General features: G+C 40.2%; 3 protein-coding genes across 9 annotated transcripts in view; 2 read left to right on the top strand and 1 right to left on the bottom strand.

Annotated features, from left to right (window-relative positions):
* The window catches only part of LOC122561571 (uncharacterized), a 47,442-nt gene extending 30,287 nt beyond the window's left edge, over window positions 1–17,155 (top strand). For all 5 annotated transcript variants that reach the window (XM_043713380.2, XM_043713379.2, XM_087999691.1 and 2 more), the window contains 7 exons: window positions 2,548–2,672; window positions 3,782–3,835; window positions 6,242–6,428; window positions 7,450–7,535; window positions 7,729–7,850; window positions 13,983–14,082; window positions 15,711–17,155. In XM_043713380.2, coding sequence (XP_043569315.2) covers window positions 2,548–2,672; window positions 3,782–3,835; window positions 6,242–6,428; window positions 7,450–7,535; window positions 7,729–7,850; window positions 13,983–14,082; window positions 15,711–15,764 — 728 coding nt within the window. In that variant the 3' untranslated portion in view covers window positions 15,765–17,155. The remainder of the gene's footprint in view (window positions 1–2,547; window positions 2,673–3,781; window positions 3,836–6,241; window positions 6,429–7,449; window positions 7,536–7,728; window positions 7,851–13,982; window positions 14,083–15,710) is intronic.
* A 1,050-nt stretch (window positions 17,156–18,205) lies between these two features.
* LOC122561575 (electron transfer flavoprotein regulatory factor 1-like) lies at window positions 18,206–23,990 on the bottom strand. Of its 3 annotated transcripts, XM_043713389.2 has the most exons (4): window positions 23,784–23,880; window positions 21,530–21,743; window positions 20,834–20,915; window positions 18,206–18,935 (listed from the first exon to the last, which is right to left on the bottom strand). In XM_043713389.2, the coding sequence occupies exons 3-4, from the start codon at window positions 20,876–20,878 to the stop codon at window positions 18,720–18,722; spliced, it is 261 nt and encodes an 86-aa protein (XP_043569324.1). In that variant the 5' UTR covers window positions 20,879–20,915; window positions 21,530–21,743; window positions 23,784–23,880; the 3' UTR covers window positions 18,206–18,719. The 3 variants fall into 3 exon arrangements, with proteins under 3 accessions (XP_043569324.1, XP_043569321.1, XP_043569322.1); XM_043713386.2 differs by lacking the exons at window positions 21,530–21,743; window positions 23,784–23,880 and adding an exon at window positions 23,917–23,990; XM_043713387.2 differs by lacking the exon at window positions 21,530–21,743 and having other exon boundaries at window positions 23,784–23,919.
* Window positions 23,991–24,022: 32 nt separating this feature from the next.
* The window catches only part of dnai7 (dynein axonemal intermediate chain 7), an 80,420-nt gene continuing 76,610 nt past the window's right edge, over window positions 24,023–27,832 (top strand). Inside the window, exon 1 of the mRNA XM_087999301.1 lies at window positions 24,023–24,216. Within this exon, the coding sequence (XP_087855427.1) occupies window positions 24,023–24,216 (194 nt within the window). The remainder of the gene's footprint in view (window positions 24,217–27,832) is intronic.

Raw genomic sequence — 27,832 nt, 5'->3', positions numbered from 1 at the left:
ATCTTGTAATTAAAGGGGAGGTGTGATATTTATGGCAGCTGTTGTGTATATAATACGGAATTCAATTGTGGTTTAGTCAAAATTAAGACTTTACCCATCTAATTAGCTTCCAGTTTGAGAAGTGTTTGGTTAATAGTCATAGAGATGTACAGCACGGAAACAGACCCTTCAGTCCAACCTGTCCATGCTGACCTATAGGCCAACCCAATCTAGTCCCAACTCCCAGCACCTAACTGATATCCCTCCAAACCCTTCCTATTCATATACCCATCCAAATGCTTTTTAAATGTTGCAATTGTACTAGCCTCCACTTCCTCTGGCAGCTCATTGCATACACATAGACCCTCTGCATGAAAAAGTTGCCCCTTGAGTCTCTCATATCTTTCCCTCTCACCCTAAACCTATGTCCTCTAGTTCTGGACTCCCTGACCCCAGGGAAAAGACTGTCTGTCTGTCTATTTATCCTATCCATGCCCCTCATTTTGTAAACCTCTATAGTCACCCCTCAGCCTCTGACACTCCAGGGAAAACAGCCCCAGCCTGTTCGGCCTCTCCCTATAGCTCAAATCCTCCAACCCTGGCAACATCTATCTTTTCTGAACCCTTTCAAGTTTCACAGCATCTTGCAATAGGAAGGAGACCAGAATTGCATGCAATATTCCAACGATGGCTTATCCAATGTCCTGTACAGCCAAAACATGACCTCCCAACTCCTGTACTCAATACTCCGACCAATAAAGGAAAACATACCAAACATCACCTTCACTATCCCATCTACCTGCGACTCCACTTTCAAGGAGCTATGAATCTGCACTCCAAGGTCTTTGTTCAGCAGCATTCCTTAGACCTTACCTTTAAGTGTATAAGTCCTACTAAGATTTGCTTTCCCAAAATGCAGCACCTCTCACATCTGATGTTGAATAGACTAAAAGATTGGCACATAAATAGTGAAAAACATTTCAAAGAATTCAGATTCTGGACACTCTACCTCAACTCCTTCATTTTCATCTGTTGAGAGAATCTCAAGAATGTATTACAAAAATGTAAGCGTCTAAACTTAGGCAAACTATAGTACTGGAAAAGCACAGCAGGTCAGGCAGCATCAGAGGAGCAGGAGCATCGATATTTCAGGCAAAAGTTCTTCAAGAATGATGCTGAGGGGCAGTGGGGTGGAGAGAAATGAGGGGGTGGAGCTGGGGGAAGGTAGCGGAGTGCGGACAAGCAATGCACAACCTGAAAAGCAGGTTCTTGTCTTCAACCTGTTCAATCAATTAGTAAAATAGTGACTGATCTATATCTTGAACAACATGTCTGCCTTGGATCCATATCCATAGGTTTTCTTACTAAACAGCCTTCCTGTCAAACTTCAGTTGACCAGCCCACGTCAAGTTTTTGTTCTCCTTCTACATGCCCTATTTTTGTGACTCTTCTACCCCCATTATCACAGCACTACTGCAATAAATATTAATGAACATTTAATTTAGGAGACCATTCATGATTTGGAACAAAGGTTGTGAAAGCTGTGCTAGCTGTGAAGTGCTAGACTCTATGAAATATAGTCTTTCATGATACAAATGTGTGGCATCAGTTTGTCCAAGCAAAAATTGGTGTTGGGCAAAAGTATGCACCCGACATCTAAATTCATGGTCTAAGTTACATTGTCAATTGCTGTTACTGGAGCCAAGTTTTAAGTGGTTTCTAATCAGCATCTTCAGGTATTGCACACCACCTCAGTAGGTGGGATGTTTACTCAGGCCCCTTGCTCAGACACTACCACTGTGTCCCAAGAGCCTTCAAGTTGTAAGTAAGCTGACATTTGGGTTAGTAGTTGAATTTGGAAATAGTCAGCATGGACTATTGGACCAAAGAGTCTGTTTCCATGCTGTATGACAGTAGCATTTCCCTGATATGGCCTACATTAATTGGGACTTTGTAAACCTAATAACAATTTGGTGGCTTTCAAAATGGATGCTGCAGCCAGACACTTGATTCCCCAACTTGCTTCAAGGAAGAATGCCACCTGTCTTGCTTTGTTAGATGCTAATCAATTGGAGTCATGAGTTGGACAGAATAGCCATGTCTGTAAAATTACTCCAGAGGCTGGTACCCATCAAGTCACCCTTTAATTATCATCTGCAGAGTACTTGACACTGGTCTGGTTTCCTCAGATCCTGCACTGAACAAGACCCCTGATGCTTCTAGTTGTGTCAGCCAGGGCTCCTTGAATGGACCAGGTTAACAGCCCCAACCATCAAACTTGCCCACCTGGCTGACCTTCACAATTGTTAGTCTGATTCCCTTCTCAGAAGTTGACTTTGAACTGTGTTCACCTGGTACTAAATGACTGCAGTTTAGTACTCTAATTAGAATTATGTCACTTTTAGTGAATGAAAATTGAGAGATCACTACACAGCCCCCAATATTGAGATTTTGTTTGGCTTGAAGTTATAGATCACTATACTTCTAATAGCTTTGTCCTAGATGGATTCCTTGTAAAGTTAAAGGTGGTGTTACTGTTATATTCCATCTGTTAACTTACTTTTTAAGTGCCCTCAAGAGAGCAACAGCAATGGGAGCCACCGATAATTGTGGTTGATGATGATGACTCTACTGATACATTTGTTCGTTTTGCACAACTTGAAGAGGATGAAGCATTTGCCAGACAACTTCAGGTATGTAAATATCTACTGAGTCAGTCACTTATCACAGGAACAGACCCCTCAGCCCAACTTGTCTATGCTGCCCAAGTTTCCAAAACTAAACTTGTCTTGTTTTGCCCATTTTCCCCCTCAACCTTTCCTATTCATGTATGTGTCCAAATATCTTCTAAACGTTGTAACTGGACTAGCATCTACCACTTCTGGAAATTCATTCTATGTATGAACTAGTATGTAGAAAATGTTGCCTCTTAAGGCCCTTTTTTTTAAAAGAAAAAACTTCCTCCCCTGTCCTTTTAAAATTATGCCCTCTTAAGGTTGAGGAAGTCAAAACTAAAGAAAAGACCTCTTGTTTACCCTATCTGTGCCTCATTTCATAAACATCAGTAAGGTCATGCCTTAACCACCTCGTGCAGTCCTGTGAAAGACCCAGCTTATCCAGTCCTTGGATTTCTAGGTGTCTAGTAGACTTGGTATCAATTTCTATCGAAATGCAAAAGGGTGTGTTCCCAGAATATCAGCTTTCCAACTGATGGTTTTGGCAGAATTCTAAAATCACAATATAATCTCCAAACCACAGTAAAAGTGAAACATCTGTAACATGGCACTAATTGTTAACACGGTAGTTCACTGAGAGCACTTTGGTGTCACTACAAATATAAATAGCATTTGTTTCTTGTCACTTAAAATTTGTATAGCAATGTTTGGACCAAAGTAGACTACAAAATTGTACAAAGCATGTAGAGGCATTCAATCTGCTGTCTATGCAGTTCTTGAGCTATTTTGGTTCTGTTCTTGTCCCGTGGTTGTGAATCCTTTTTTGGACCTCGGTGTATTCATCCAGTATATGGCCCCTGTGAAATTGTTCCATTTTGCTTCATGTTGCTTACTTGTATGTCCCAAAACACTTTCTTCTTTCCTTTTTTAAACTTAATTCTCTGCCTGTCCTTAAGTTTGCTTTTTTTTTTTTGCTGTTTTCTAGGTTATCTTCTAACCAACCTCCTTCAGGGATGATAAATCTGTGGCAGGTGGGACTTGATTCAGAGGCAGAGACACTATCACTGTCACAAGCCCATCTGTTTTTGTTCTGTTCTTTTCAGTTAAACAACCTGTTGTTTTGGCAGGCGCAGTTTGATCTAGAAGCTCAGCAACAATCTGAAAATACAAGAACTACCTCAGTAAGTAAAATACCACCTTTTTTGTCTGTGCTAAGCTAACATGAACAGGCTGGATCAAATTCATTACTCTGGCTACTGGGCCAGAATTAAATACTGTCTGCAATCTGCACCAGATAAGCCAGTTTTAATACTGTTCAAAAACTTTTGTCGAAACCTTTGTCTTGCATTCAGGGCAATTTGAGAATTCCAATTCACGGGGGTAAATCATTTTATGCTGCTTTAAATGAGTGCTGTTTAGTTAACAAGTGGATTCTAGAAATGTTGCCAAGAGAAATGCATCTATTAATGACAGTTAACAGCCATGCTTTAAATTTTAAACCTTGCAGATTGACTTTGGTTAGGGCATTGCCCTGAGAGGTGAATATGTCATGACTGTCGCCTGTTTTGAGTTGAAATGGGTGCCAGGAATCATTGGCCCTCAAATTCCAGAGTATGCATGATTACCCAATGTGATGCCATCTATGTAGACTGTGTGCTTCCCAAAGACAAGTTTTTGTATCAAACATTCCCTTGCCTTGTCAACCACTAACTACCTTGAAATGGAAAACTCTCAGCAGGTAAGGCAGCATCTGAGTAGGAAGGTGAACGTTTTGAGCATAATGACTTCCCTGATGAAGGATTTTTGACCAAAACATCAACCCTCCTGCTCCTCTGCTGTCTGACCTGTGCTTTTCCAGTGCCACACTTCTAGACTCTGATTTGCCAGCATCTTCGGTCCTCACTTTCTCCTAATGACCACCCTATGACTCCAAATATCACAAGTGTCTAACATTAAATGTGATTCTGTATTTTAGACATTTTTCTAGATAATCCTGAGTATGTGGTGAATGTGGCACCCTTGTGTATTGCAAGGTGCATATTAATACACAGGTTTTTTTTGCAGACAAAACCAAGTTAACATTTCAAGTCCAGTATGACACCTCAGTTGCCAGACCTGCTGAGTTTCTCCAGCATTTTTTGTTTTCCAATTTCCAGCATAAGACCATAGACACAGGAGCAGAATTAAACCATTCAGTCCATCAGGTTGCTGTGCCATCCAATCATGGCTGATCTGTTTCTGCACTCCATTCTCCTATTTTCCACTTGTAATCCTCTATTCCTATACGAAACTAGAACCAATGTATCTATCTTTTAAGACACTATCCTGTGGAGGCCAAATCAGTAAGTAACCTGATTCTGCCAGTCAGCCAATCCTCTATCTATTCAAGTACCTTGTCCCTAACACCATGGGCTTTTTTAATCGGCCTTCTGGCAATCCAATTGGATCATGTTCACTAGCTCTGCTTTGTCTAACTTGCTTCTTACCACCTCCAAAGAATTCTAACAGATTTTTCAAACATTATCTCCCCTTGATGAAGTTATGCTGAATCAGTCCTATTTTACCATACAATTCCAAGTCCTCTACACTTTAGAATCCATTATTAAAAAAAGGACAAAAATTGCAAAGAGGTCAGGCTTCTAGCCTAAAACTTCCGGTCTTCTGCCTCCTTCCTTATTCATGAAGTTACGTTAGCCACTTTCTAGTCCAGAGACCCTCCGTGACACGAGTGATTCGTGAAAGATCACCAATGCCTCTGCAATCTCTTTTTTTTTTTCTCCTTCAGAACACTGGGGTATAATCCATCTGGTATTTATCCACCTTTCAGAACTTTCAGCTTCCCCAGCACCAGCTCTTTAGTGATGGCCACTACTCTCTCATTTGCCCCCTGACTCTCCTTGAAGTTCTGGTATGCTACTGGTGTCTTCCACTGTAAAAACTGAAAGTACCTAATTCAGTTCCTGTCATTTTTGTTCCCTGTTCTTCAGCCTCATTTTCCAAGAGTCTAATGTCCACTCTTGCCTTTCTTACCTTTTATTTTCTAAAAAGAGAACCTTGCAATCTTACTAGCTTGTTTATTCTGACACCACCACCATCCATCCCCCTACCCATATTGCTTTAAGTTACTCTCTGCTGTCTCTTACTGATCTCCTCTCTTGTAACTGTGTGAAATTTATTAATCTGCATACTTTAATTTACTATTTGTATAACCATGCTTTCTAGCTGAGCTTTCCTGTCTCCATCTGAAGTGAATGTCACCCAGCATTGAGCAACTGGCATCTTCTGAGGAGAAAGTGAGGTCTGCAGATGCTGGAGACCAGAGCTGAAAATGTGTTGCTGGAAAAGCGCAGCAGGTCAGGCAGCATCCAGGGAACAGGAGAATCGACGTTTTGGGCATAAGCCCTTCCTGAAGAAGGGCTTATGCCCGAAACGTCGATTCTCCTGTTCCCTGGATGCTGCCTGACCTGCGCTTTTCCAGCAACACATTTTCAGCAACTGGCATCTTCTGCCTATACCCATAGAAGGTTCAGTAGTGATGGTCTTTTCACTGTGGAACTGCAATAACTAAATGTTGGCATTCTTTACAGACACTGGAAAATTCCCACGCATTTTGTGGTTTGCCTGGGTGTTCGGAGTATGCAGGTTTATTTGCTTCAGACGTTGGATACTGTGGGAAGCCTGGATGTAGTGAGCTTCAGCATCAAAATGACATGTTGAGTCCTGAAAGAATTGACTCTGCTCTTGATCTGCAAAGATTTTTCAATGAGACGAGCGGTAAGTGTTTATGTACTGTTGGCTATCGATATGCTGAAGGGATAGAGGCTGTTTGAAATTATAATACAAAACCATGGAACTTCTCTATGGCTTGGCTTCCACATGAATAAAGGCAGTGCTTGTTGACGCCTGTGCTAATTGGGGAGCACTAATGCACACTGTTCCAAACCTGACTCACTATATAGCACTTCACACCATATGTGCAAATGCAGTGGTGTGCGCTTTTCAAATAGTGGTTCAGTGCAGGGGGAGAAATACCCCTGAGGGAACAGGGTTCATAAGCTGGGGTTTGAGGGAGGGTGAGGTGACAAGGAGCTGGGAAGTCCTATTTCTCCCACTTCCTTCCCCTGCCCAACCATTCTTTTATGCCTGCTACTCCACGAGCATCTTGGGATTCTCCTTTTTAAATTTACTTGCTAGTACTTTTCAACTTTCCTGCTTTTTCAGTGGCCTTTTTATAAAATATTTTTCCTCTTCTCTCCCTGTCATATCTACCTACCACCACCAACCCCCTCCCAAAAATCAGGTGCCCCTCTTTCCCTTAGATGTATTCCTAAATATCCAGGATTCTCTGCTCCTTTTTTGGGGTGAGGGAAAGGGGAGAGAACACACTGGATATGTACTTCCAATAGATTCTGCACCATGCAGGTGCACATCATTCTGCAGTAGATATTTCCACAAGTAGCTATTCTGTGCTACCTTGGCCTTTTTCCTGCTTTATCTTAATTTCCTGTTTCCATTCCCCTCCCCAACCTTTTTCCTTAACACTTTAAAAATGTCAGTCCTCTTCAGACTTGTTACAAATAACTCTTGCTCTGTGTATTGCTGCTTGCATTTTGTTGGTAACCAACACCAGAAACTGTTCAAGTTGTAATTTGACAAGAGTACTGTCCTGCAATTCTAACATGACTAAAATGACTTGAAACGAAAAAATTTTACATTTGGTTTAAAAGCTGCGTTATTGTCATTTGATATCGTTCCCTGAAAACTAAGTAACTAAATCCTTTTCTGATGTTTTTAGGTAGAAGCAGAAGACTTAGACACAATCGGCATCAGCATGCTTCTATGTATTTAGATGAAAGTATAAATGATGGTAATGATTATGAGGTGAGTAGATTCATTTTTTTTTGTTCATTACACTATTGGTGCAAGATTGAAGGTTTCTTAGTGTAAGCTAGCAATATTGGCACACAGAAGCCCTTTTTTAATAGTGAACACCACTTAACATATTTTGACAAACTGGAAATCTTGGTCTAATTTCAAAGGTATCTTAAATTTATTGCACTCTCTCCAAACCTAGGAACTTTTGGCTTATGAAGAAAGACAGGGTTCAGCTGTTGCACAGAAAAAACTCAGCAATGCTGAGATTAACTGTTTACCAGTCAATTTATTTGATCCATCAAATGCTGCAGAAAAGACACAGTAAGTAAAAGTTGTTTTTATATTGTCCTTACTTTGGAGTTGTACTAGCATTTAGAATTGGAAAATCTTTGATTTTAAAGTGGTGGGGTGGGGTGGGGTGGGGTGAAAGCCCTAGTCTGTTCATGGGATGTAGGTGGTTTTGGTTAGGTCACTGTTTATTGTCCATCACTAACTGCTCTTGAGGTTGGTGGTGAACTCTGCTTTGAGCCACTGCAGTTCATGTGGTGTATGTAGATGCACCCACAGTGCTGTTCAGGAAGGAGTTCCAAGATTTTGATCCAACAACAATGCAAGAATAACTATAGCTCCACTGTTGGATGTTTCTTCGAGGGGAAACTTGCAGATTGTGTTCACATACTTGTACATTTTTGGTGGCGGCTGCAGGTTTGTTAGACGCTGTTGAGTAAGACCGCACAATAAATCGGTGTAGTGGGTAGATGGGTGCCAATCAAATGGGCAGCTTATCCTGAATGGTGTTGAGCTTTTGAGTGGTGGAACTGCACCCATTCAGGATAGTAGAGAATATTCCATTGTAGAGCTGAAAATGTGTTGCTGGAAAAGCGCAGACAGCATCCAAGGAGTAGGAGAATCGATGTTTTGGGCATGAGCCCTTCAGGAATGAGGAAAGTGTCCAGCAGGCTAAGATAAAAGGTAGGGAGGGGTGTTGGAAATGCGATAGGTGGAAGGAGGTTAAGGTGAGGGTGATTGGTTAGGAAGGTGGTGCTGAGTTTGAGGGTTGGGACTGAGACCAGGTGGGGGGGAGGGGAAATGAGGAAACTGGAGAAATCTGAGTTCATCCCTTGTGGTTGGAGGGTTCCTAGGCAGGAGATGAGGCACTCTTCCTCCAGCCGTCGTGTTGCTATGGTCTGGCGATGGCAGAGGCCAAGGACCTGCATGTCCTTGGTGGAGTGGGAGGGGGAGTTGAAGTGTTGAGCCACAGGGTGGTTGGGTTGGTTGGTTGGTCTGGGTGTCCCAGAGGTGTTCTCTGAAACGTTCTGCAAGTAGGCGGCCTGTCTCCCCAATATAGAGGAGGCCACATCGGGTGCAGCGGATGCAGTAAATGGTGTGTGGAGGTGTAGGTGAATTTGTGGCGGATATGGAAGGATCACTTGGGGCCTTGGAGGGAAGTAAGTGGGGAGGAGTGGGCGCAAGTTTTGCATTTCTTGCGGTTGCAGGATAAGGTGCCGGGAGTGGAGGCTGGGTTGGTGGGGGGGTGTGGACCTGACGAGGGAGTCACGGGAGTGGTCTTTTTGGAGAGCTGATAGGGGAGGGAAATATATCCCTGGTGGTGGGGTCTATTTGGAGGTGGCAAATGATGACGGATGATACGATGTATATGGAGGTTGGTGGGGTGGTAGGTGAGGACCAGTGGGGTTCTGTCCTGGTGGCGATTGGAGGGGTGGGAAGTGGAGGAGGTGCGGTGAAGAGCATAGTCGATCATGTCTGGGGGGAAATTGCGGTCTTTGAAGGAGGCCATCTGGGTTGTACGGTATTGGAACTGGTCCTCCTGGGAGCAGATGCAGCGGAGACGAAGGAATTGGGAATATGGGATGGTGTTTTTACAGGGGGCAAGGTGGGAGGAGGTGTAGTCTAGTTTGGTGGGGGAGTTGGTCGGTTTATAGTAAATGTCTGTTGATTCCAGTCGCCCGAGATAGAAATGGAGAGGTCTAGGAAGGGGAGGGAGGAGTCTTTGTAGATGGACAAGCATTTACTGAGACAAGTGGACTATTTTTACTGCAAAATTCCAACTTTCAGTGGTCATCCTTCCTCATGATACTGGTGAGGGATTCACCCATTTGAATACAATTGAATGTCATGGATGGTAGTTGTACTTGGATGCAGCACTTCACTAAAGATCCTAAGACAGCATTTTCCAAACTTACAACTATCTCTAAGGACAACAGCCAAAGGACACCACCTCCAAACCACATGACATCCTGACTTGGAAAATATCACCATTCTTTCGCTGTCAAAGTCAAAAATCTCAAAGGCACTGTGGGTCAACCTACAGCATGTGAACTGCAATAGTTCAAAAATGCAGCTCACCACCATCACCTCAAGGGTAACTAGGAACCAGCAACAAATGCTGGTCCAGCCAGTAATTGATATGTTCCACGAGTTAATTTAGTCATTGCCTTCACTTTTGTAGAATGGTTGTTACTTGTTGCTCAGCAGAGAGCTTTCCACCCCATTCCAGTTTGACACTAATTTCATGCAGATTCCTTGATGTCATTTTTTTTTTGGCCGAATGCTATTTTGATTATTTGGAGCAGTTGCATTGTGCTCCATTCCAGAATTTAGCTCTTTTTGCCTATGATTGCACCATTAATGAGTCACCAAGTAGCACTCATATTTCCAAACTGTCAGTGAGCAGGTTATACTAAGCAAGTGCAGTTTGACATAACTCCTTTTCACCAGTTTGGGTGGTAATTGGCCAGGTTGTATTGGTCTGCATCATGTGGATGGGTAGACTAGTTGTTGCTGAACTGGAACAGCTTGGCTTGGGGCACTGCTGTTTCTGGGGCACTCTACTTCAGTTCTTCTGCCAGAATGTCATCGGGACCCATTGACTTTAATTTTTTGATCACAATGTGAGTAGAGTTGGCTGAAAACTGGCATCTATAATGCTGGGGAACTCTGGGAAGTAACATGCAATTGCATCTTCATCTTCAGCCAGAAGTGCATATGCTTCAGTGTTGACTTCTGCCTGATGTGCTTGGATCTGCATTAAGGATGGGAATCACCACCCTCTTGTTAATTGTCCATCACTAGCCATATCTGCACATGACCGGGCTACGGAGCCAAGATCTGATCATTTGAGTATGGGATACCTTGGCTCTATCTATCACAAGCTGACTCTTCTGGCATGCAGGTATTAGAAGAACAGGAGTTGGCTTTTTGATCCTTTTTTGAGCCTGCTCCATCATTCATTAAGATTGTGGCTGATCTGACCTTCCCTTTCCTGCTCTTTCCCTGTAACCCTTTGATTCTCCTTCTGATCAAGAGTCTGTCAACCTTTTTTTAAAAAAAAATACACAAGGACTCTGACTCACTACCACAAAGAGCTGTGAGACAAAGTTCCAAAGATGCTCAATCCTAAAGAAATTCTTCATGACTGTCTTAAATTGGCACCCCTTTATTCTGTGATTATGCCCTCTCGTCCAAGACACTCCCAGTGGGGGAACCTCCTCTCAGCATTTACCCTGCCAAGCCCCTTAAGAATTTCATATGATTCAATGAGCTCAACTCTCATTCATCTAAACTCTAATGAGTCCCACTCTATTTAATCTTTACTCAAAGACCACAATCATCCAAGTGAACCTTCTCAATTGTCTCCAACAAAATGATCTTTTTAAATGAGCCAAAACTCTTTAGTGCTCCAGATATGGTTTCACCAGCACCTTCTACAACTGCAGAAAGACTTTCCCAGGAGGGGAATTCCCTTCGTCTTTTACCTGATGACTCCAGAACCTCAAGAATTTGCACAATAATGTTAAACTTATACAGCAGCTCCCTCCTGACTGGGTGTCTGCCACTACCATCATCTGTAATGGATTTCTGCTGGTGGGACAAGACATAGCAAGGATGCAATTTTAAAGATTTTTGTAGGTCTGGTTGTAAGTTTGTTAGCTGAACTGGTAACTTGTTCTCAGACATTTTGTAATTATGCTAGATAAGTGAGTCTCTGCGCTGGTGTTCTGTTCTGCCTGCTAGTTAAATGGGACAGAACATTAGTGCTTCATCAGAGGCTCACTTATCGAGCATGGTGACGAAACATCTGAACACAGTGAGCAAACTTACAACCTGACAGAATACAGCGAGTAGTATCTGGAACTTGAGGTAGGAATCTAAGTAAAACTAGTCAAGCAACAGCCTGACTGGCAGAACTGTCCCATTGGACAAGTTCCCCAGCTATTAAGGAGGACTTTTCATGGTCAAGGCTTTTGCTGTTTGTTTCCATGCTTAGGTTGATGTCAGGTGATGCATCTACTTGCTTTCCAGGAGACTTTGTAGCAGTTTAATACACGGAGTTACAAAGCCATTTGACGGCAGTTAAGAAGACCACATTGTCTCATTGACATGTGACAGCAATGGTTTCATGCTTGCTGTTAGATTAGCTTTAAATCCAATGTTTTTATCAACTCTGTTCAAATTCCACTGAGCGCTGCGGAGGTGTAGGTCTCCAGAGTACTGATCAATATTGGCATTTGGATAGCATGCATTACTGAAGACTTGGCGGAGGTGGGTACTGCAGGTGCTGGAAAAGCACAGCAAGTCAGGCAGCATCCGAGGAGCAGGAAAACTGACATTTCAGGCAAAAGCCCTTCAGATGCTGCCTGTGCTTTTCCAGCACCACTCTAATCTTTTACTGAAGACTTACCTCTGTAATAAATTGAGCTTCTGTGAAAACCAGTTTCTCATGCAGGACCATCCTTTAAGTGTTATATAAGCTTGACTGAAATGTCAGGTTTGATTTAAGATGGCTTATTGCCTCATTCGGCAGGAGTTGAGAGCCCTGATTCAATACACAGAACTGAAGATGAGTAGAAGCTGTTGGTGTTCTCAACCTATGCTCATCCCAACTCTTCAAATGAAGCTGAAAGTTTGCTTTATTTCACCCTACTTTTCAAAAGCTTCATTTTAAAATTGTTACCTATATCAGGTGGTTAACAGTATTCTGCATCCTGATTATTCTTGCAGGAGTGGATAGGAAACACTTGTGTAACAGTCCAGTGAGTCTCCTTGTTTTAATGTCAAAATTGTAGAAATGTTCACCCTTGCCCTCAGCCTCATTTCTAATATCCTTAATGGGATACCTAGCTTGTTTGGTCAGTTTGGTGGTTGAAATAAAAATGTATAAATTGAGCTGATAGAGAACTGAAATGACCATGAAAGCTGCCAGGTTATAAATGATCTGGGGTCCTTCACATCTGCAAGTGATTTCAGCTTTGCATAAAACAACTAATACCCTCCAAGGTACCTCCTGTCTGTTAGGATAAGCATTTAATGCATCCTTGCCAGTATTGTGCATAGTTTATTCAATTACACCATAAATTTATTTTTGTTATCTATATTTGCTATCAAAATTGCATTTAATTTGATAGATGCAGTTAAGCACCATAGCTCTTTAAAACTCCATTGTTCCTCATTAACCTATTTTTATCTGATTTCTGTTTTTATGCCTCCTTGATTAAGCCAAAACTATGATCTTGCAGATCATATTTTGTTACTTTTAAATTGTGGACTTAGTTCTCTTATTCCATTATACCTGAATGCCTTTTTAAAATACCATTAGGATGGGTTTCTGATCCATTAAGTTTGGCTAATCCCACTTTCATTTTTAATTTTGTTCCTTTTTGGTTAATAATTTCTTGCACTTTTGTTTTAGTATCAAATGCCAATTTTCCCCCTATATTAATCAAGTACCAATCTTTATGCCTTTACACTTCTGGTGAAAAATATTTAACTTTCTCTCTGTACCTTCTGCAACTAACTCTTTTGATCTGCCACTTTTCTCTCTGGCATGTACTTCAAGCAAAATGTTGTCCTGTAAATGAGGTGACAAACTTGAGCCTTATTTCCCTGTTCATGCCTCAAGGCAATTTAAGGATCCCAAAGGTATGGATGGCAGTCAAAAGGTTGAGACTTAACCAGAGGCATAAACATAATCTAGGCTAATGCTTGGCATCAGAAAACTGCAGCCAGATGGCACCTGACTTTCAGATGTTAACAATCCAGTCCAACCTTGTCAAATATATGTACAAAATCTCATGACACTTTTTCTTTAAAAAGAAAAGCACGAGTTCTTTGTCCTTTTACAGGATATCTATTGAGTCAAATGTTAATGCACAAGATTATCTTGTAATTACAACTATTAGTAGCCTCCTGCTCAATGTAAAATATGCTGCATTACTGCAGTGAACACTTTAGTCTTAATTATGAATTTATATGGGAGACTATTACAATAGAAATGTAACATTCTGTATTATTCTAATATTTCATTCACAGTTTACCTAATTTGCATGGTTTTTGAAAGTTGATTTGTTTTTGCGCTCAAATTAAAAGTACATTTTTTCTTGATTTAAGTTGAGATGTGCATTAGTAAAATATTCATCACATTAATCTCATCAGATGTCATATCTGCTTCAATGACTACGCACCAAGAGAAGAGTTGAGGATCTTGCCATGTCTTCATGACTATCACAGAAGATGTATTGACCGCTGGTTAAAGGTACTCTTTAGCAAAGGCAATGTATTACATGTTCTGCTAAAGCATGTGAAACACTGGGGCTGGTGGCTGGGTACAGACTCTCCACTGAGATTAAAATAACTGTAGATACTAGAAAATGCAAATATTGCAGACTCAAATTAATTGCATGTGGAAAGCATTTTTTATTTGTGGTTGAGGATAAGGTTACTAATTAGCTACTGTCAGATGAAAACTTGCTTTTTCTGAATCTAAAAGTTGAACAACCTTTAATCTTTAAAATCTGAAGTTTACTTAGAAAGCAAATAAAATGCAAGAGTATATTTTATTAACACTTTTTTTTTTACCAGGCTCAATGTAAACTTTTCAATTGAGTTTCAGCAGTTACAAATTCAATCATGGTTGTGATGATGACCATTCAGCCCATGTCTCCACAGGTTTTGAGCATTGATTTGATGCTGTAACCTTGCATATGATTTCTAATCAAATCCTCTCACTACTTGAATGCTTTGCTAACATCTCCCACTGCACGATATACAATCTTCAAACTGACTGAAGAGCATTTCCTGATGAAGATATTATGCTCAACGTCACTTCTCCTCCTCAGATGTTGCCTGACCAGCTGTGCTTTTCCAGCACCACACTCTTCGACTGAGGTCTAACTAGTGTCTGAATTTCAGTATAAATCCCTTGTATTTCTGTACCCTTACTAAAAAGCCTAGATAAATGCTGTAAGAACTGTTCACTTCACATGTCTTGCCATCCATCCTCATTTCTGATGAAGGACTTATGCCCAAAACGTGTATTCTCCTCCTTTCGGATGCTGCCTGACCTGCCGTTCTTTTCCAGCACCCCACACTCTTGACTCTGATCTCCAGCATCTGCAGTCCTCTCTCGCCTCCTTTTAAGCACAGATACATTTGGGTTTCTCTGCTCCAAATTGCATTGTTTTGTTAGGAAGAACAAAAATATATTTCCATACACTTTGCTGTCATCAATACTGTTACCTTTTCAAAAAAACTCCATGTTAAACATTACTTTCCCTTATGAAATGCATGCTATCTCTCCTCTTAATTGATTTACAATTATCCATGTGACTACTTCTATCCCAAGTAATTGTTTCTAGAGGTATTAATCAGTCACCTGAAATTTAAACTCACGCCCGATTGTTGGACTTATCCTTGTACACCCTTTTTGAACAAGTGTAATATTTGCAATTCTTCAACTATCTGGCACCATCTTTTAGTCTAAGGAAGATTGAAATTATGGCCAGTCCCTCCACAATTCCCACTCACTCTTCCCTTTGGATGATTCTCAGTTGGTCCAATTGTTAAAACTGATTTCAGGATTGCACCACATGCAGCAGTGAGTAGTCCAACATGCCCAGCAAAAAGTCTCATGCTACGCTCACACATTTTTGAACTGGATTCTTTGTAAGAAAGTGACTTGAAGTTCCCAAACTTGCCCCTTTGTTGATCAATTTCCATTTTAAAACTGGCCTTTAAAGAATTTAGAGCAGCAAGTTAATGTACAAATTAACATTAATACTTTTTAAAAGCCCCATCTTAATGTCTGTTCAGTTTAGTGATAGTAATAGTTGGTAGCAATATTAAAATTTAATTCAAAGATTAATAACTATTTCTATCCTGCAGAGAAACTCAAGTTGCCCAATTTGCAGAGTCGATGTGAATTTGGATCAGTCTTGATGAGCGTAACTATCAGAAGAGTCACAGTGCAATAAATTATTTTTTGACTTGAATGGAATACTGTTTTTAAGATGCATTCAATTGTGCATAGATGAAAGTGTTTCCATTTTATTTCTGTAAAAATGACTTGAATTTCAACACAATAGCTCAATATATATTGTTTAATGTCCTTATTTAAGAACTGATCTCAAATCCTCTTAACAGAAGACCAAAATAAAATTTGAAATCCAAAACAACATTCCATGTTTTCACTTGCTGTATAAAAATAAATGCTTTTGAATATTTGACCATTAAATTACAAACTTTCACATGCCCATGTTGCAACTCTCCTTCCAGATTATTGAATTAGCATCACTAACATCAATTTAGTATAACTTTTCTTGGGGTTAGATCAATCAGCCTAACTTAAGGGCCTAGAAAGGCTCATGTTCCTCATTGAAAGCTAAGATTGGTGGAGTTTAATCTGCCTTGCACTCATTATCTGCCCTTTTTAACAATAGGAAACTTCAAGTTGCAGTATTTTTCTACAAACAAAAGGCACAACTGTACAGTATATTTGAGGTGCCAATGCTGGCAAGATTGAGTAGAATGGGTAGATTTACAGGTTCTTTTGAGGATGAAAGTATTCAGAACCTAAAAAATCCTCCAAGCAAAGTTTCTTTCTTTAATTGCTTTTAACTGGTTTTATACACCTTTGTTGCTGATCAGTTGTCAAGTAAATAATCAGGAGTCTGACTTAACCTGGGACCCACCTTTAGGGTCATATGTTGTTTAATGTCCCCCAACTAAACAGCTTATCAATTTTACACTTTTCTGCAAAGTATTTGATATCAATTCTATTTATAGATGTTATGATTTAAATGTGGTGTTTCTGCAGCTTGAAACCATCCAGCATTTAAAAGGATTCCTTCATATCTTGACAAATAAGACTCGTGATTTACTGCTGTTTTTTTTAGTTTAAAACTAGTGTGCAGTACCTTTAGTTGCAAGCTTTCAATTTTTGTACTGTCCAGTTTTTAGCATGGTGCTCAACAGTTCCTGAATCTTAACTGACATCAAGCAGTATTCAATACTACACTGAATGGAATCTGAAAAGTGTACTTGCAAAAGTACCAAACTCTGCTGTCGTTGAATGAATAACTGTAGCTGCTCAAACTGCAGGCTACAAATTGATTGTTTGCAAATAACTTTGTGGATGGCCAAAGTTGAATGGAGAAATTATATTTTTATACTCTTGTCCTTTTTGTATCAAGAATGAGTCACTTCAAGCATTATTGAATAGCTTGATGTACATGTGGTAATTGTTTTAATTGGAATTTGTAATATGTAGATGTTGTTTGAACACAAATGTACTGAATAGTTTAATTTGCAATTAAAGTCTCAATACATTAGTTCCTCTTTGCTCCTCTGCTTTTTTAAATGGCCAATGAATGCTAAAATAATGCAGACAAAGGCTCAAATCCCCAGTACCTACCATTGGCAGACTCCAGGGAAAATTTAAGCTGGCTACTTTGGCAGCAAGGGAAGAAAAGCAGAATATTTGCTGCACAAAAGGAACTGTCATTTTATGTCCACACAACTAACACAGGTACAGCAAGTGATTAAGCAAATGAAATGTTGGGTCTTCCCTACAAACTATTTAAAATTGAGACATTAGAGAGACTGCACCTTGCTAGTGTACAGTTTCTTTTCAGAGGAACCTTAGCTGTTCAAAAAGCTCACTTGGCTGATCTTTAGGCTGAGGAAGTTGGCCTATAAAAGACTAAGCTGTACTCACTAACTCAGACAGGTTGATTTTATTGAAACCTGCAGAATTCTGTGGCTCTTTTTAATAGGGTAGATGCTAAGTGTTTTCCCCTTTATAGGGAATCTAGAACTGGGTCACTGTTTCAGACTAAGGGGTCTTCCATTTTAGATAGAGATGTAAAATTGATTTTCTCTTGACTGCATCCAAGCAGTAACCTCCACCATTCAAAAAGGTCATGACTGAAGTCTCAACTGTACCTTTTGCCTGTAGGACACAGTAATGCTGAGTTATATGGAAACATCTATCATAGTACAAGATATGTACATTCTGAACAAAATTAGTGGTTTAGAGGAAGTGGACTGTAGCCTAACTTGCAGATGAGGGATAAGTGAACAGGCAGGTTACAAAGAACTTAAATCTTTGTTTATTTTCCCACATTATAAAATGTGGGAAATTAAAGTTAATTTTGTAAGAGAAACTAAAGCTGCAACACTAGGACTTGAGCCTACTTGGGCACAAATCAAAGTGAGCACACATGCAGATAGAAAATTGTCACAATTTGTACCAGCTGAACATTAACCAAATACAGCTGTGAAGTTCTTAAATTTAAGCTGCAAACTGATTTTTCAGCAGTGATTTGTGTATCAAGCCTGTTACAAACACTCTAGGTAAAATAAAACACTCACCTCCTGTATTAACAAACTTCTTCGCACCAGTTTTATTATCACTTACAGTACATATTCAGTTGCTTAAAACGGCAACTGTTGTATGGTGGTTGGTTAGTATTTGCATTGTAATTAAGTGTTCATTAATCAGACTTTTTAAAAACTTTTTTACCTTTAAAATGAGAGCTGTATTTTTGATCATGGCACAATTAGGCAGCAATAGTCTTGATCAAAGGCCAACATTATTAAATTAGTTTGGATTGACAGGTGTATCTAACTATGATCAGGTTGCATGCAGATAATGCTAACATAGCAAGATCTGAATACTGAGCAGCATTAGTACTTGTATTCTAAAAATGTTTGAATTTTGAACGTTATAGCAATGGCTTCTTAAAAGTACCATTCTTAATTAACCAATTTTAAACACAGCATTGAGACATGCAAATAGATGCAGACAATTTGATTGAATCCCAGAGATAATGCAGTGTATTTGTATACAAGTACATCTTTAAATTGAGGTGTTAAAGTTGCCCCATCAAAAGATCACTCATTCTTCTCTTCATAATAACGTTGTTTCATAGCTCTGTATTTCCTAAGGTAATACAATGCCTCCAGTTCCTTTATCACAAATTCTCCTCGAGCTATTAATGCCTTTATTTGCTCAGGATCTGTAACATCTTTATTTTTAATGAAAGCTGCCTTAAGACGGTCTCTGAAGTAGTCTTCTCCTTTTGGATATTCTTTGCCAAGGTACAGCAACTTTAAGATAAAATATTTATCTTTTAGTTTCAGGGAAATGCATTTAAGTTTTTAGGTTTAGTTAAATACAATATTTTTCATTACATGCTGTTCCTGCTAGTTAATTTAAGGTGTTTGCGGGCTCTGGTTTTAAAACCTAGGAGGACTTCCAAAAATTTGGAGTGATCTGCTTTTGAAATGAGGATTTCTGATGATTGGTCCACCCTGGCCTACATAATTGAAACAAGAGTCATAATATCTATGTTCGATGATTGATTTTGTTTTTTTTTTGCAAGGGGAAAAATTGACATTCTCTTTCTTATTCAGGCAAGTGGGATCTCCTCGATCAGTTTTTGTTGTTCAACTTGAAATGAGATGAGTTGCCCAAATATCTCTCTTCCCCCCACCTTGGCCTGTGATCTTCATGCTTTTTCTAGCTCTTCCAGATGTGCCTTGTGAAAGTTTTTTTAGATTAGATTACTTAGTGTGGAAACAGGCCCTTCGGCCCAACAAGTCCACACCGATCCGCCGAAGCACAACCCACCCATACCCCTACATTTACCCCTTACCTAACACTACAGGCAATTTAGCATAGCCAATTCACCTGATCTGCACATCTTTGGACTGTGGGAGGAAACCGGAGCACCCGGAGGAAACCCACGCAGACACAGGGAGAACGTGCAAACTCCACACAGTCAGTCGCCTGAGGTGGGAATTGAACCCGGGTCTCTGGCGCTGTGAGGCAGCAGTGCTAACCACTGTGCCACCCAAAGTTATTCCATGGTACCTGACGACAGTTTGGATGGAAGACATTTTTCCCTTTCTACCACTGTTTAATTTCTTCACCTCCCTACTAACTATACTAGATTACATTGTTAGATATGCTGCAAGGTTTGAAACCCTGTTTTATCTGCCTATAGTACAATGCTTCCAGCTTTGCCTCCTTACTTCCCTCTAAGTGTTCTTTAGTTGGCAGAAAAGCTTTCTGCTTTCTTAATCCTACCTCTTGGAACTTTTCCCTATCCTTGTTCCTTTTTTTTATTTTCCTATCCAGTCCCCTGAAACATCTGACTGAATTGACTAAGATGTTTTGTTAAAGGTATAGAATAATTTGTGATTAAGTCAAAAGATAAAGATGGAAGACTAGCATATGTAGTGTTGAAGTGAAAATACCTTGTAACTAAGTTTATCCTCTATCATTGCCTAGCAAATGTTCCCTACCACATGTGACAACCCAGGGTTTTGTCAATGATTCTGGTATGGACATTGTCTGAGGAATTACAAGTGAAGCAGTCTATGGAGATGAACACAAACCATCAGCAGACTGTCCTGTCATGTGGTAAAAGCAACTGAAGCCATTTGGATCTAGGATGCTGCTCTTTCTACACTTGTTTTTAATTTAAAATTGGTAACTACCTGCTACTTTGCCTCTCTCCTCCTGAGCTACTAGAATGAGATGGTATAGAATGACTATTGGAATGGCTGTCATTTTTTCCCCTATAATTCTTCCAAAGTGTTAATATGGACTGTTGCAAATTCTGACAATAGTCATGTATTAAAATAATTTTTCTCTATCCTTAGATGAAGTCTTTCCATTGTGCAATGACAGTAGAAAATGTTTTTTTAAAAGTCTAGTACTCAGTGACCCTTCCTCCAGGGTAGAATGTTTCAAATGCCCAGGTGTTATGACAAGTTTGCTTAAAGTAACACAAAGATAATGAGATTTAAAATTAGAAACCCAGTTGATTTTTGTACCCTTCTGTACCCAGACCCAAGGAGATTTGAGGTTGATTTATGTACTGAAGGCAGCACACTGATTAACAGTGGCCTGGAAATTTCTGGTCTTGCATGATTTACTTCAGAAACTTTTTTAGTATTATGTTTAAGTTCAATGTTACAGCAGATGACCAGAAACTTACTTGTTTATACAGTTTTATTACTTCACTTCGTAAAGGATTTGCCATGTTCAAACAGAAGATTTTCCATCCAGCTTTTCACTCTCTGCAAAAAAGAAAAGTCTCAAATTTTGGTACATTAAATAGCAGTCTTGGCTTAGTGACTTGAAGGCTGGATTCAAGCCCAATGCAAGACTTGTGAACACAATTTGGGTTGACTCTTAAGCTTAGGTGAATTGTTATGATGCCATAGGACTATTAAAAGTTAGAAAGTTCTCTGTACTAGTCAACATAAGGTCATCAGTCTCCTTACTGACTCTAGAACCATTCAAACGGGTTGCTATGACTGTCCACAAAGTAATTCAATTTTACCCATTGTTTACTGGCTAGAGAAGTCAGCCTATAAACAACCACAGGGGTTCTTTGCCACTAGTGAAACAAGTGTCACAGTTTCTTTCCAGTGCTCAATATCTAGAATTAAAGGCACAAGTAGGATATTGTTGGTTGAGTAGCAAAACTAAAGTTCCATTACTATTAGGAACTACACTAATGATACCCCATTCCCTAATTAATTATAAACAAATTAACCAGACTTGAAGGCCAATCAAACCGATGTTTGAAATGTGTAAACAATACTTTAACATACAAAGTGACAGAACAAACATAACTAGATATTACTGATATCACAAAGCAGATATGAATACTTAAGTGACCACTTACTATGAGTATTATATAATGTGAATTTAGAAAAGATTGCAAAGAGATGTACAGCATGGAAGATGATACTTTGGTCCAACTCGTCCACACCAACCACTTATCCGAAGTTAATCTTGTCCCATTTGTCAGCATTTAGTCCTATTTTTCCAGCCTGATGTCTTAAGTGGTAATTGTACTAGCCTCTTCCGAGCAACTCATTCCATACTCCCACCACCCTCTGCATAAAAAAAGTTGATCCTTAGGTCCCTTTAAGTTTTTCTCCTCACATTAAACCAATGCTCTCTAATTCTGGACAGCCACACCAGGGAAAAGACCATGCCACAAACTGGAAGAATTGTATCTGTTCAAAATGCACTTGCCTCCGCCTAATATTGACCATCTGTCAGTCACCTGTTTCAGCCATAGCACTCTTCAGAGTCATAAGGATCCAGGCTCTTCTACAAAATGTTAATAGTCCAGTCCAGTACTAAGGGAGTACTGCATTGTTTTGGATGTGCTGGTATTTGAATGAGTTGTTGAACAGTGGATCTTATCAGCTTACTTTTTTGGTGATAAAAAGCATTGTTAAATATAAATCTTTATTTGCTGATGGCACAAAGCTTTGATTTTCCACCTGTAGTATATAATCACTATTCAAAACACCATCAAAATGCTAGGAATTACATTGGTGTCTCACCAGGTAAACAAGAACAAAACTATCTAGTTTAAAAAATAACACCAGATTATAGTGCTACAGGTTTATTTGGAAGCACTAGCTTTCAGAGCAGGGGACGACCACCTGGTGAAGCAGTGCTTTGAAAGCCAGTGCTTCCAAATAAACCTGTTGTAGGATTTTAAACTTTGTATACTATGGTCCAACACCAGCACCTCCAAATCAAAACTAGCTAGTGCAGTTTCCAACATCACTTCTAATCCCTGACAGTCCAGATCTTTCAAAAAAAGCACTAAGATGTTGCTTAGCTTCATTTACACCCAGACTGTCACTACATGCTACACTTGAAGCAGCTGAAAGGGGTAGTGGTGGGGAAAAGAGACTGTCCCACACCTCCTGGAATGCCTTTACAAAGGTATGGAGAAATATGCAGTGCTTCTTGTCAAGGTTTGTGCCTGGAGAACTAGCAACTCAGTGAAAAATGCTCTTTGATCTGCCTGAAACTTGTTGGCCCTCCAGTGCAAACAGCTGAACTCAATGTTCCAAGGTGAGGGAAGTACTAATGTTGGGGCAGTTGCCGCCAAGGCACAGTGAGGAGAAACCACCATTCAAGGCTTTTCTACCTATACTGCGTATTCAAGAATGGGTACCCAATAAAAACAATCTACTGATTCCTAAACAAACCCAAACAGGCAGACAACACGCCGAGAAACTCTAGCCACATTACCATACATTAAAGACATCTCTGAAATGACTACCAGACTACTCCAACCCCTTGGCATTATGGTAGTCCACAAAGCTACCACACTAAAACAGCAGCTGATGAACCTAAAAGGACCCCATACAAACAAACAGCAAAATGTAATTTACAAATTAACATGCAAGGACCATAACAAACACTACATTAGACAGACAGGCAAAAAAAAACTAGCTACCAAAATTCACAAACACCAACTAGCAACCAAAAGACATGACCCCCCACTATCACTTGTATCGTTATGTACAGATGAAGGACACCACTTTGGCTGGAACACATCCATCCTAGGACAGGCTAAACAGAGAGACACACAGGAATTCCTAGAGATCTGGCATTCTAACTGGTACTCCATCAACAAACACTTTCTCAGAACTTGGTAAATGGAGTCAAAGAGCTGGAAATGATATCACCCACCTTAAGAAACCAAGATACATAAATAGAAAGCAGGACATAACACCAGCACTTCACCAGAGGCTCACTGATGATGTTACCTAGTATGGTGACAAAACATCTGAAAACAAACCTTCCAGCTCACCGAGCAAACTTACAACCCATCTTTCTGCCAAAGTAAGATGGGGGTCCATCCAGTTATCAAACCATTTCAGTACCTCAAATACATGCAAATATAAATCTTGTATAAGAAATGCCAACTTCCAGTGTACGTTTGTTATTCATGTGCAAAGACAACACAGAAATGCGTCAGTATCTGTACTTTACTTGAATGAATAGAGTTATTTTTGCAACAAAAAAAGATCCCAGACCCCCTAATTCTGCCTGCGCCACCCCTGGAGCTGGTGGTTTTGCTGTATTTCGGAGACCGTTCCACCCCCAGGCTTGCCCTGACTTACTGTGTATCCTCACTCCGACCCAACCTTGGGTTCAGCCCAGCTCAGTACCCTCCCTCCTGTCCGACGGCAGGAGGACCTTCACACCGTCTCTCTCTCTCTCTCCCCCGCCGGTGAGCGGACCCCGGGCCCTTACCCGCCGGCAACAAACACCGTTATGGCGGTGGCGACAGAAGCAGTGACGGGGATCGCTGCCGTAAACTGATTGCTGGCTCCAAGCCCGGTCGCGAAACACACGGCGCATGTGCGGCAGCGGCAAGGAGGGGGAGGGCCGCACATGCGCCGTGAGGCCGGGCGCGTCTCCCAGCAACGGAGCCGCGGTAAACAAGCTTGGCCCTAGCAACGCGGCCTGCTCTTCTCCCTTCTCCCTGTGTCTGCAGATAGAGCGTGCACTTTCTGTTTTTGTTGTAAACAACTGGAACAAGAAGCCACGATGGTGAGTTTAAGCATGTTTTAATTTCAATATTATTATATGAATCAGACTGTACGGGGGAGGCCCGTCGGCCCGTCGGCCCATCCAGTACCCGTCGACAAATGAAAACTGCTCTCAGTCTACACCAGACCCACTTTCCAGCACTTGGCCCCATAGCGTTATGGTATTTCAAGAGCCCATTTAAGTTCTTTTCAAAAGTTGTGAGGTTCCCTATTTTTACTGCTCTCCTCCACAGTTTCATGTCAACATCATGGTTTAATATCAATATTACAACATAGTTTAATATCAGTATTGTAACGTAGTTTAATGTCAATATGTCAACATTGGTCTAACATATCAAAATTGTGACCTACTGTTTTCTCACTACATCACACGTTTTAATATCATAACATACTTTAATAACAATAGTACAGCAGTTTGAGATTAATTGTAAGAAATAGCTTAATATTAATATTGCATTGGTTTAATATTACTTGTATAATATAGATATATAATGTAGATATATTCCATGTCATATATTTCAATGAGTTTGGGTTGCTAAGGCAACACATGCATTTCCAAGTATGTCATAGTCTCGAGCCAAATATAGCATGATAGAGGCTCTAATGCCAAGGGGTTGGATAGAGGCTCTAACACTATTGCATGTTTGGCCAGGAATCTCTGTCACTCTTTTTGCCTGCCTCTAGCACATGTTGGAAGGATTTGCCAAGTTATGAACACAACTTCTGATTCAGGGGATGTTATTTCTATGATTTCCAGAAGGCTTTTGCTAAAATCCAGGAATTAGTTACAGCTGAAGATCATGGAAGTGAGGGCAAGCTATTGACCGAGCTAGACAATTGGCTGAGCCACATGGGACAAAGAGAGTGCGGAATAATGGGTAGGTGTTGGTGGTGGCATATCACCAGACCTGTAATTCAGAGATCCAGGCAAATGCATTTGGGACATGGGTTCTCCAATCGCCATGGAACATAGCAAAATTTCAACAACTTCAATTAGAACACTAATGATCACTTTGTAACTATTGTTGATTGTCAAAAAAGGATCGGTTCACTAACTCCATTAGGAAAGGAAATATTTTGTCCTTCCCTGGTCTGTGGCTCCAGACCCACAGCTATATAGTTGATATTTATATATCCTGGTAAGGCAATTCAGTACAAGCGCAATCAGGAATGGGCAGTAATTACTGTTCCAGTGAACAGCACCTACATCCCCTGAACAAGTGCAAAGTCAGAATATTTGGATATGTGCTATGGACCCAAATGTTAATAACCTAACTAATAGGATTAGAGGCTACATATCTAAACCTACCAATGATAGAAATATGATGGATGTATAAGCAGAGTGGATAGAAGTATAAAATTACAATTGAGTGAATGGCTAAAATTGTGGCAAATACATACCAATGTGAGAAAATATAGGATTGTCTAATTTGGTTTTTAAAAGGATAGAATAAGATAGTTTCTAAATGGCAAAAAGATACAAGAAAGGAGATTGAAAGAACGTTGAGGGGGGTGAGTGGAAAATTACATAGGTAATTTAAATGGCACGTACGAGGACAGATAATAATCAAAAAAGGTTCATGGAATTTTAGCCTTTATATCTGGAGGACTACAACATAAAGGGGCAGAATTCATGCTTCAGTTATACAAAGCCTTGTTCAGGCGACATGTGAATCGTTCTGGGCAACATGCCTTAGAAAGGAGATATTGATCATGAAGATATGCAGTGCTGATTGACCAGAATTACACCTGAATTCCAAGTATTGAATTGTGAAGAGATATCAGTCAAACTGGTGTTGCATTCCCTGGATTTTCAAAAATGCAGGGATTATTGACTTAAATTTTTGAACTGTCAACGGGAACTGATAGGGTTGAGGAGTCTAGTCTAAAGAGTAGAGACAGATCTTTCAAGAGTGAAATTAGGAAACTCTTCTCAATAATAGTGGACGTTTGGAACTGTGTAGCAATTGATGCGAAATGTAGTTAATTTTAAAACTGAGGGTAATAGGTTACTGTTAAATTATATAGGGAAATGGATGATAAATGGAAGTAGGTCACATGATAGCCATAATTTCATTGTATGGCAGTACGGGCTTAAAGGGCTAAATAACCTCACTTTTAGCTGATGTGAATTTCTAGTTATGTACTGTACTCCTACAGATTTTTGTTAAACAAACTGTTTGAATGGTGGGCAGATACAAGGAGCTGAATATAATTCAGTCTGTGAGGCAGAGAATATGCAGTCACTGAATCAATCTGAACAGAACTACATTCCCAGAAACAATATACAGTAATATACTTTATACAGGAGAACAAGGTAACAAGGAGTATATTAAAGATTCTAGCTAGTGTAAGATTTCCATCTATTTTTCTACACAAATTAAACTTTGCACTAGTACTGACACTGTCTCTGGTCTTCATTTTTATTGCGTTCACCTTGACCCTGGCTTCCTTGAAAATCGCATTGACCATTTCCATCTAGAAGAACAAGGACAACAGATACATGGAAACACCACTACCTAAAGTTCCCTTCCAAGCCACTCAACATTGTGACTTGCAAATATATCGCTGTTCCTTCACTGTCACTGGGTCAAAATCCTGAAATTCCCTACCTCAGGGTATTGTGGGTCTACCTACAGCATGTGGACTGCACCGGCTCAAAAATGCAGCTCACTCTTACCATCTCAAGCAACTAGGGACTGACAATAAATGCTGGCCAGCCAGCGACACCCACATCTCACAAGCGAATTACAAACGCAGTTTTAAGATATACCCATTATGTATAGATGTGCTTGAAAAAGGTGTCGTGCCAACCTCTCATTGCAACGCTCCAAACATCAATACAGGCTTGAAATCTGAAATTGAAGCAGAAAATGTTGGAAACATTCAACAGATCAGGCAGCATCTGTACTCAAATAGGACTAACATTTCAGGTTGATGACCTTTTGTCCAAGCTGTTCAAAGTTTGATGTATAAAAGGTCTTAAGCATGTATTGATGCACGGAAAGGTTGAGGGACTGGAGATGATGAGATTGATAAAGAATATAATGATGAGTCTGGGAGAGCTTGGAGGGTGAGGTTTGATTAATTAACAAGGCAAATGATGGTGGTGTAAGGCAAAAGGAGATGGTAATGGGACATGTGAAAAAAGACTGTGAGGAAGTGTAAATACGGATAGCAGAATCACTGCCAAAGATGCTCGTACAAAGATGTGCAGGTTAGGTGGATTGGCCAAGCTAAATTGCCCATCGTGTCCAGGGATGTTCAGGGTAGGTGAGTTAGCCAAGGAAAATGTAGGGTTACATGGATGAAGTGGGTCAGTGTGGAATGAATGGGTTGAATAGCCTGCTTTCACACTGTAGGGATTCTATGATTTTCTATGATCTGCGATAGTCTGAAAAAAATAGTAGCAAAAGTTAAGATCTGAAATTGCTGGGTTGGGGGGGGGTCACTTTGGAGGGTTGGTGTGGACTCGTTGGGATGAATGGCCTGTTTCCACACTGCAGGGATTCTTACAAAAATGTTTAATGTGGAAGACTGTGAAGGGTCTCAACACTGTGGTCATGGCAGTTCTGTGGCCTATCTCTATTTATCATTCTTATCCCTATATTATTTAA

Source organism: Chiloscyllium plagiosum, unplaced genomic scaffold (assembly GCF_037043375.1).
Source record: "Chiloscyllium plagiosum isolate Xiang-an unplaced genomic scaffold, Cpla_swu_hap1 HiC_scaffold_23, whole genome shotgun sequence".
Classification (NCBI taxonomy): domain Eukaryota; kingdom Metazoa; phylum Chordata; class Chondrichthyes; order Orectolobiformes; family Hemiscylliidae; genus Chiloscyllium; species Chiloscyllium plagiosum.
The sequence above is the reverse complement of the archived record's forward strand: the minus strand, read 5'-3'. Positions and strand labels throughout refer to the sequence as shown.